Below are 10,864 nucleotides of genomic sequence, written 5' to 3' on the forward strand. Positions count from 1 at the left end.
TATATATATTTTTTTTTTTTTTTTTTTTTTTCATGTTATCTCACTCACCAGATTGTAAATTACTTGAAGGCAGGGACTGTCTGCCTCTTTTTTGTATTCACAGCACTTAGCAGAGTCCCTGGAACCCTGTAGATGCTTAATAAATGTGGGAGATCTTTTGTCCACACTTATTTTCTGGACCCTGTTTAGAGAAAGTCCTTGTAACAGTGGCATGCTCTCAGGTCAGTCCCTGGAGAAAGAGTTAACTGCAATGATAGATAACTAGAAGTGATGCAGTCAATATAAGAAGCTGTTTGCAAGCAAGGCAGCCATAGTCCATGGGACACTGGTACAGGATCCAGTTGTGAAAAGGATTACCCTTGGTCTAGGTGCTTCTTTTTTTACTCCTATCAAGTTTAGCTATTTTTAGTACAGCTAATTTTTTATGTCAGACTCTGGGTTTTTCTCGGCAGAGATACTGGAGTGATTTGCCATTTTCTTCTCTCATTCATTTTCTAAATGAGGAAATTGAGTCAGAGTTAAGTGACTTGCCCATGATCTCATAGCCAGTAAGTATCTGAGTGGAATCTGAATTTAGGTCTTTCTGACTCCTTTATGATTCATTAGACACCTAGCTGCTGCTCCAGATCTTTTTGTTGTTGTTGCTCAGTTGTTTCCATTCATGTCTGACACTTGGCGACCCCATTTTGGTTTGTCATGGCTGGAATGATTTGTTATTTCCTTCTCCAGCTCATTTAACAGAAGAGAAAACTGAGGCAAAAGGTTAAGTGACTTGTTCAGGGTCACATAGCTAGTAAATGTCTGAAGCTAGATTTGAACTTAGGAAGAGGAGTCTTCTTGACAACAGGCCTAGTACTCTATCCACTTACTCACTACCTGCCTCAGATCTTTTTACTAGACTAAAGTTTGTTTTCTCTCTCAATCCAAGCAGAGCTTACTCTTTATTTGGTTGCCTGAAATGAATGAAAAAAAAAAAAGAAGCATTTTAAGTGCTAATAATTGTGGAAGAAAATTCTATATTCTTGAAGTTTAGATATAAACCTACCAGAAAAGAAAAAAATTTAAAATTTAATCTAAGCATTTCTGCTTATAGAACAAAAGATGGACAGAGCTCGCCCCAACCCCATTTTTCTGAAGCCCATTTTCAGGTTATGGTGGTATTCTTAAAACAAACAGATAATTTCATAATAAGATAAAACATAGTTGCAGTGCTCATTTCAGTTACTGTTCACTTCATTTTTTAAAAGATCTTTACCTTCTGTCTTAGAATTGATACTAAATATCTGTTCCCAGGCAGAAGAGAGGCAAGGACCAGGCAATTGTGGGTAACTGATTTGCTCAGGAAGTGTCCGAGGCAAGATTTGAACTCAGGACCTCCCATCCTGAGTTCAAACCTCAACATTTGCTCCATTAAAAAGTAGTAATCAATTAACTTTTGGTGCGACACATCTTTGGAAAATAATTTTCCTAAAGCCAATCCCCCTTTGACCATTCTGTGTAAGAATTTTCCTTTCCAGTTGGGTAACTGTGAAGTCAAGAGATGTTTCCATTAACTCAAGTAATTGTAGAAACTTCTTTGTCTTCTAATACTCTGATAATTAACCTAATCTAGTCAAGCCAAATCAGTCAAAGACTCTTTGTCTTTGTCCAGTCACCATCCTAATTACTTTAGGGAGGAGTCCTTTCTTGGCAAATCTGGAGAGATGAAAATAGGACATTGTATAGCTAAAGAAAGACTCATTAAGAGTTTCTCTTTTAGTTTAGTCCAAAGTTTTAAGATGAGGACAATTGCAAAATGCTTTCTTAATATTTCTAAAAGAAGGAGCAGGGTGGCTTTAGTTAGCTTCCATATTATCTGCAAAGTGTCGCTAAACTCTGGGGGGATGATCACTTTTTAATATAAAAACACCATTAAATGGACATAGACATGGGATGGACAACATGCTACCACAAGGGAGCAGTCTTTTGCTATGAATCAATTTTTGACATCAACAAGGTGTCCTGAATTACAGAACCAAATTCCACAGTGGAAATGAACTGACTTCATCAAAAGTGTCTAGCCCTCCTTAAGAGAAACATGTATTTTTCTGATAACCTTTTTCTTCTGAACTGACAATATGCTAGATTTGTCCCTTCCCTTCCCTCTCCCCCCAGGTCAAGCTGTTATTTTTTTTTTTTTTTTAACTTTACCTTGCAGAGTTACTACCCTTGTTTCAAACAAAAGCTCTGTATTTTTTTGGGGGGGGCGGGGAGTGAGGGGAAATAATCTAAAGCACTACATAAATACTACTACTACTTATTATTATTATTATTTAGTGCTTTAAATTTTGTCAATTGCTTTCAAATCTGACAACTTTGGGAGGGAGGTGCTAAGTTGAGGAAACTGAGGTAGAGCTGAGATTGCCCACGGCCATACAACTATTAAGTGTTTAAGGCAAGATTTGAACTTTGGTCTTCCTGACTCTCTGGATCCAGGACTCCATTAACAGGAAGTCAAGCAATTGATCAATGCATTTTTTTTTTTATTTCTGTGGGATCATTGCTCATTTTTTTGTTAATTTAAAGATATTTTATTTTCCAAATTACATGTAATAACAGTTTTCCACATACATTTCCCAAATTATAATATCCAAATTGTCTCCTTTCCTCCCCTCTCAGAGATGGAAGTATTTTGATCAAGATTATACATATATTATCAAGCAAATAAAACCATAAATACATTGATGTGAAAGATGGTCTACTTTGATCAGCATCCATCTGATTCCAATGCTTCTTCCTCTGGAGGTGGATAGCATTCTTTGTCATAAGTTCTTCAGAATTGATTGCTGACTTTTGTAAGGGCAGGAACAGGTTACCTACATGTTGTTGACATAGATCTGACCTACTTCTTCCCCGGGAAAAGATGATAAAAAAGTTAACAGTGCAGATGTCATCTTAGTACTGTGTGAAGTTGGCTGTGATGTGTTCATTATCATAGGGGACGTAGTAGCTAACTCCTGTGGAAGGAAAAAACCCAAGAAAGAATTGAGGTAAAAACTGTTTGTGTAACTCTCATGCACAAAGAATGTGCCTTTTAGAGAGGGTGATCCAAATAGTCTTTAGTGCAGTTTTCAGCTCTTAATAGCTTAAGACTACACTAAGACTTTTGGGACATCCAGTATTTTTTCTTTTTTTTTTTAGAGGCAAACAAGATTAAGAGATCTGCATAGGGTCATATAGCTAGCAAGTGGCTGAGAGTGAATTTGAACTCAGGTCTTCCTGACTTCAAGCCGAGCACTTTATTGATTGCCAACTTTTGAGTTGGACATCCAGCATTTTCAAGGAGGAATGAACATCGCATCATCATTTTTTTTTTTTAACCCCCGACTTTCTGTCTTAGTAACTCAGGGCAAAGGTTAGGCAAATGGGGTTAAGAGACTTGCCCAGGGTCACATAGCCCCTATGCTGTTATTGAACAAACACTTTTAGAAAAGACCAATGCTATTTAGCTCAATGATAAAGCCAGTGTGTTCTTCCATACACTTTGGGGCTAGGAATTACCCCCCCCCCCCCGGCGCCTTGTTTATGGGAGTATATCCAGGGATTTTCCATAAGGCTAGGGAAAAAACCAACAACCATAAGTCCCTTTGCCCCATCTCCCACCTCCAGCTGGTTCTGCTTTGCCATTATTCTCAGACTCCCCACACAACACACCCACCTTGGTCCAAAGGAATTTTGCCACTAAGAAATTGCCAGTAGGTCCTGTGGTTTTCCACCTCATAAATGTTGTTGATGGAGGTGACATAAAGGCCCCAGGATGTCATTTTGTATTCAAATCTGTAAGGAAGATGAGACCTCAGATGATTATACATTGCAGGATTAGTCGTAGAAGTAAGGCCATAGAAGAAACACAGATGGATTCTAAATAGTGTGGAGATATTTCATTGTGACTGCCTGACAAAGTCATAGATCCTTCATATAGAGTGGATGATCTCTGGGGAGGCTGGGTGGTGCAGTGGAGAGAGCACTGGGCTTGGAACCAGGAAGATCTGAGTTCAAATGTGACCTCAGATGCTTATTAGCTATGTGACCTTGGAGCAGTTAGTCAATCCCTATTTGCCTCAGTTCCTCATCTGTCAAATGGGGACACACTGGAGAAGGAAATGGCAAACCACTTCAATATCTTTGCTGAGAAAACTCCATTGACAAAAGCCCCTGAGGTCATGTAGAGTTGGACACAGCTCAGCAACAACATGGATAATTTTTAGGTCAGTGGTTCTCAAACATTTTGGTTTCATAATTCCTTTATATTTTTAAAAAATATTGACAACTTTCCAAAGAGCTTTTGTTTATGGGGTCACACTTATTATTTAATGTATTAGTGATTAAAATGTCTTAATATTATTAAGAAAATAGTTTTGACCTCAAGGACTCCCTGAAAGGGTCTTGGGGACTCCCACTAGTCCCTAGGACCCGTGCTCCTCTAACTGATACGATTTGAAACCTCTGTGACTAGGCAGATGGTCTTTTACAGAATGATGGGGTCTTCCTTGACCCCTGAACCACTAACGAACAAAAAGTCCTGTCTAGGCCATCTCATGGCAAGCCTCTCCGAGTAAAGGTAAAGGTATGGCAGACATATTGCCTATTACTTGGCCCATCCACAAAGCCTTTACAACTTGGTCAGCTCTGTTAGGGCTTATGGTGGAGACCCCAGAGAGAATCAAATTATTCAGGATTAATGGCAATGATATTTAGCTGTTTATAGTGCCTCAAGGTCTGTAAGACACTTTAACTTTGCCATCTTATTTGATCCTTACAAAAATCCCCTGAGGGAGGCAGTGCAAGTAGAATTGTTTTCTTTTATGAATGAAGAAAATGAATCTCAGAGGCTTGAGATGAGCATCACTCCTAGTCCTAAATTCAGTGTTTTTCCCACCTCACCATGCTGCCTTGCTATACGGAATGTCTTCTGCTTTAGTAGCTTAAAACTGTCCTGAGACTTTGGGAAAGACCTATCTTTGATGACCTCATTATTATTCTATTCTACTTTGATTATTCTATTGATGTATTATTGTCTGATATCGACATATTGTTATCGATATGTTATAGTGAGTATATTGATATCTGAGGCAATGGAGTATAGTATATCTCTACTATTATACTTACTACATCAGTGGAAATGATATTAAAGATGGCGTCTTAGGACTATCTGCTTAACTTTTGTAGACTAAGGACCATGGTAGAGTGCGTGTCACAGTCCTTGTTCAGTTATTTTCAGTCATAACTGACTCTTTGTGACTCCATTTGGTGTTTTCTTGGCAAAGATAGTAGAGGGCTGTGCCACTTCCTTCTCCATTTCATTTGACACATGAGGAAACTGAGGCAAATAGGGTTAGATGATTTGCCTGGAGTCATACAGCTAATAAGTGTCTGAGGACAGATGTGAATTCAGGAAGATGAATCTTTCTGACTTGAGGTCCAGCACTCTATCCACTGAGCTACCTACCTGCTCTTCTTTGTCCATAGTAAATGCTTACTAAATGCTATTTCACTCATTCACTCACTCACTCACTCATTCATAATTGTGGGGCTTTGGGAAAGTCGCTTAAACTGTATGAGCCTTAGCAACTCCCTAGGAATCCTTTAAGTGTTTGGTTTTGCAGATTTCCTTTGCTGACCAACATCATATATCCTGGTAGTATATATTTGGTCAACATCATCATTATTATTATTACTATTATTTAGGTATAAGTTGGACTAGATTTTTGAATTTCCTTCCAATGACTCAGATTCTGTAATGTTTTCACTTTCTGGAATGCCTTCCCCATTGGCCTAAATTTGGGGTTCATTAAGCTTTAATATTTAGATATATGATATAAACTTCCTGTAGATGTTTAGGGGACTTGGAAACTACATTTCCCATGATTCCTCTTATGACAGGAAGTGTGATTATGTAGACAGAGGTATAAGACTCCTGATAGAATTGGGAGAAGCTCTCTTTTCCTACGAAGCCCCCAGGCGGGCAGGAGGTAATGGCAGGCGATTTGAATTAGATCTTAGTAGGTGCGTGGCCTTCTTAATTACCAATATGGCTTTAAATAAAATATTAATACTTTTATCTATATCCATCTATATCAACATTATTCATAACACTGCTGTAAGGAGCTTTTTCAGATCATTTCAGCTCACAGTGACCTTTCCATCATCCAAAGTGCTCTGACTTTTCTTGCAGGCTTTTCATTTGTCACTTGTTCATTTATTGCCTTGTATTATGTCATGTTTTATCCAGGCTAGTCTCATGTCCCCAGTTCAATTGTAAATTCCTTGTATAGCAGGGACTATATCTTAATCCCCTCCAGCCCCCCAAAGGTCCTAGCACAGTCCTATAACCCTAGAAAATTAGAATTCATATCTTTTGCTGGCATTCAGAGAGAATGTCCAGGGCCTTCTGGGGGAATCATTAACCCCATCTTATAATGAATAATAAGAGAATTTGCATTATCTTTATCATCTATAATACCATTTTTTGGTATTTTCATCTTACCTTTCTTTCAAGGTAGTTCAATCTGTTTCATATTGACTCTCATTTCTTTCCTGTGAGGCTGGAGAGGACCAACCATCACTACCCCTATTTGACTGAGGGAGAAGCTGAGGCCTGACTGGGCACATTGAGGATCATAGACCTTAAGGGACCTCAGAGGTCCTCTAGTCTGACCTTTTCATTTTACAGACAAGGGAACTGAGGCCCAAGAAGGCTAACTGTTATGTAGAAATTCTTAATAAAATGCAAACTTGTCCAATGAGTGATAAATGAGAGAAGAAAATGGCATCCAGGGAGGGTACTGAGAAGGCATTAAAGGCTTAACTCACTTGAATGTTGGGTTTTTGCGCTGGGCTTCTTCTAAAACAGCAAGGAGAACTGATCCCTTTTTCACGCTGACGGTCTCTGTTTCATTGAAGATCAGTTCCACCCCCCTCAGTTGGTTATTGATTGTGTAAGTCACTGTGATATTTGAAGCCGAAGTCGAGACAGGGCTAGAGTTCCTAGGTAGACTTTGTCTCACCTCTTGATCTGCAGAGTAAGGAGTTAGGCATTGTAAGAGTGTGGGGTTTCTGTGTGCAGAGGCTATCCTTTTCTGGCATCAAAAACTTCTCCAAAATAATTTTAAGAGGCAAGGAAGGGCCCGGATGGGCCCTCTGAATTATTCTAATGAAGTGTGACAGGTTAAGCTCTTGTTTTTTTATTCTTGCTAAGACAGAAAGTCTGGTAGAAGCTCTTTTGATTTCCCCCCTTGTTTTTATTTTTTAAAGAATGTTCAAACTGGGTGTGAGATCTTTTGTTCCTTTAGTATGTTTTGTAGACATAACTAGAACTTTCTCAGATGACTCTAGCAGTGCATCTATAAATCAAAGCATCATCTCAATAGTTTGGAAAAACTCAGCTATCAAGTTTCAGAACAAATTGAAGGGATGTGGGGGAACAGGGTTGGAGGCATCCAGAATGTTCTAACAGTGATGCTGTGGCTACTTGGAGCCACACATATAATACATATATACGATATAGGCTTCTGTCCCTTTTGTACTGGTGAGGCAGCAGGTGCTGATTCTTTTTTTTTTATTTTTTATTTTTTTTAAACCCTTAACTTCTGTGTATTGTCCATAGGTGGAAGAGTAGTAAGGGTGGGCAAGGGGGGGGGGTCAAGTGACTTGCCCAGGGTCACACAGCTGGGAAGTGGCTGAGGCTGGATTTGAACCCAGGACCTCCCGTCTCTAGGCCTGACTCACAATCCACTGAGCTACCCAGCTGCCCCCAGGTGCTGATTCTTGAATGAGGAAGTGCATTGATTTTTCAGCTGCAGGGTCATGTTGCTAAGTGTGCAACCACAAGGACATCTCAATAGGAAAGGAGGGTGTAGATCAGTGATGGGCAAACTTTTAAGCTTGGTGTGTCAAAATTCACCAAAAAACCAAGCATAACTCAGGTGGTCACCATAATTTCATGATATTTATGGTTTAAATAACAAAAATGTATAATTGTAATATCTAACTGTATTTAATAAACCAAAATAGGTAAATTAATATAGGTAAAATTGTCGTTTATAGTGCACAGAGTGTCTACACTACACTACAGCAAATATTTCCTCCTCTGCATGCGGCCCCAAACTTCTCTGTATGAAGCTGCATATGGCCGCATGCCATTGAAAATGGTTACGCGTGACACGTGTGTCATAGGTTTACCATCACTGGTGTAGATGGAGGTAACTGGCTTTTATATTATTAAGACTGGACATATAAGACTTTTAATTAGACTGTGAGCTCCTTGAGGGCGGGGACTGTTTTTTTTTTCTTTTTCTTTTTAAAAAATCTCTCTTTGTATCTCAGAGCTTAGCACAGTGCCCAGCATTTAGCTGGCTGTTTGACTATTTGACTTGAGGTCCGTTGGGGAGCTCCTAATTCTTGTTATGAAGGACCTTGGATCTTTAAAAGGATGCTTACCAGTAGAACAGGCAACATCGGGCACGTCTAAATAAGTTTTGCCGTACAGGGAAGGAAGGATCTGGGCAATGGACATGGGGTTATCAAATCTATTTTGCTCAATCTCCTTGAGCAGTGTTTCCATAGTCTTCCTGCAGTTCCACTTCTCTCCAGGTTGCACAGAGAGGGCCTGAAAATGGAAGAAAAATATTGTAGAGCTAATATGGAGCACTAATAGGTCATTTGCAAGGGAGGAGATTGTTTGATTCAATCAATCACTCCATTCCACTGAAAATAACTTACAGGTCTGGAGATGGGACGTCCTGGGTTCAAATATGGTTGCAGATATGTCCTAGCTGTGTGACCCTGGCCAAATCACTTAATCCCCATTGCCTGGCCCTCACCACTTTTCTGCCTTAGAACCAATACTTAGTATTGACTCTAAGGCAGAAGGTAAAGGTTAAAAAGAATAGAGTAACTTACAAGAAACTTTAGCCATTATACCTTTATCTGGTAAGAAAAACTCTATTAAATCAATAAGCACTTATATTGATCTACCGTATGCCTTATCACAACTTGTGAATCTTCCATAAAATGGCAAGCCAGATCATATCCCAGCTTTGCAGTATCAGACTAGGAGTTCCAGTTGAGCCCCCGAGAAGGAACTGTTTGTGCATTATGGTAGGGAAAAGGACCTGTGTCTCTCCTTTCCTACTTCCTTGACCACAACGTGACCTTATGGACTTTGTGGACTGGAATATTTGGACTTCTCATTGGTGTCTGAGGATGAATTAGGCATCCTGAGAAAAGGCAGCATCAGAACCTTAGAGAAAGTTTCACTATATACCCATGGAGACTCCACAAAAAGAGGAAGGGACTTCCCACCACCAGGAGCTTTGCCACATGTATTCTTCAAGTCTGAGCCCAACTTTATCTTGACTCTATATGTCCTTGGGGTAGAATTTTATCTCAGTTTGGGAGTGGGGAATGTCTGTACCAATCATTCTTACTATGCTACTTTAGTAAGAATTTGTTTCATAGCTAATTAAGTCTGACTGGGATAATTGATATCGATAGGGGTAATTCGCCAGTGGGGGCTCATGAACTAAAGTATTAGACCCCTGTCTCTCTACCCAGCCTGTCATGGGTAATACCTTGAATCCTGAAGGGAGAAGAAGCCAGTAGCTTGCCAGTGCAAGCTGGGGATGGTAGAGTAGCCACAGAGCATGTGCTACACACATATAGCAGAGACAGTCATTAGCGAATGTTTGTCTATATCTCAGAGATACTCTGCCTCCAGTGATGTCCCCTTTTCTTATAGAGATCCTAATCCTGTGGGAATACTCTAATACTCAAGGGTTTATGATTTTTGTCATAGACTGATGAAGATTATGACCCTCTGTGACTTAATAGATAGTTGTTTAGAGTTTTTGGAATCAGTTTCTACCTTCCCTGTCCTCCAGAAAGAAAAATCATCCTGTCTGCATGATACGCTTTCCGAACATAGCTAAAAGTGGGCACCTCTGGTATAGTATCGTAAATATAGAGCTGGAAGGGACCTTAGAAGTCATCAAGGCCAGCCTCCTCATTTTACAGATGCAGAAATTGAGGCCTATCCAAGTTAAGTTATTTACCCATGATCCCAAAAGTAGCATCAGAGGTGGGATTTGAACCTATGTCTCCTGACTAAAACCAGTGTTGATTTCTCTGCAACATGCTGCCTCAATCAAGATATTTGGATGTTAGTCTTATGGAAGAAAAGCAAAGAATAGCAGGCCCTTTCATACACTCTTCCTTTGTGGGAGAGTCTGGAACAGAGTTACTTGGACATGATGATACAGCCAAGGATGTCTTAACCCAGTAAGGGAGGTAGGAGGTCATCAAAAAACTAACCTTAGCTGGCATCACCATCACACTTATCCTATGCCCTCATGGCCTTCTTTTCCATCTAATATTCTTCCCCAAACAGAATGTGAAGTTCTTGATTCAGATAACTCATATGAGAGCACATGAGGTTGGAAGCTTGCCCTTCCTGTACTTTTCCTGATGTAATCCTTGTGTGACCCTTGCAGAGATCCATCTTGCCCTAGGCACAGATCTCAGACCAAAGTTTAGGCTACAGATGAGCCAGCCAGCTTCATATTTGATCCAAGGACTCACTCAGCCTTTCATTCTACCCATAAATCCCTCCCTCTGCTTAGTCACTGTGCTCGCTTTCCAAGGACTCTAATGACTCACCTATCTTTGTCTACACAGCTGACAAACTCGCATGTACTCGGTGTAGATATTCCCTTTGCTATTCAAACTCTTCAATAAACTTCAACCTCTAAAATACTGTTCTCTCTCTCTCTCTCTCTCTCTCTCTCTCTCTCTCTCTCTCTCTCTCTCTCTCTGTCTCTTATACACA

At 39.9% G+C, this 10,864-nt stretch overlaps 1 protein-coding gene across 1 annotated transcript; it reads right to left on the reverse strand.

Moving 5' to 3' along the window:
• Positions 1 to 2,934: 2,934 nt before the first annotated feature.
• On the reverse strand, positions 2,935 to 10,537 carry LOC123252730 (cobalamin binding intrinsic factor-like). The gene is made up of 5 exons (XM_044681982.1): positions 10,496 to 10,537; positions 8,479 to 8,647; positions 6,853 to 7,054; positions 3,698 to 3,816; positions 2,935 to 2,996 (listed from the first exon to the last, which is right to left on the reverse strand). The coding sequence occupies exons 1-5, from the start codon at positions 10,535 to 10,537 to the stop codon at positions 2,935 to 2,937; spliced, it is 594 nt and encodes a 197-aa protein (XP_044537917.1).
• Positions 10,538 to 10,864: the final 327 nt, after the last annotated feature.

Source organism: Gracilinanus agilis, chromosome 6 (assembly GCF_016433145.1).
Source record: "Gracilinanus agilis isolate LMUSP501 chromosome 6, AgileGrace, whole genome shotgun sequence".
NCBI classification, from domain to species: Eukaryota; Metazoa; Chordata; class Mammalia; order Didelphimorphia; family Didelphidae; genus Gracilinanus; species Gracilinanus agilis.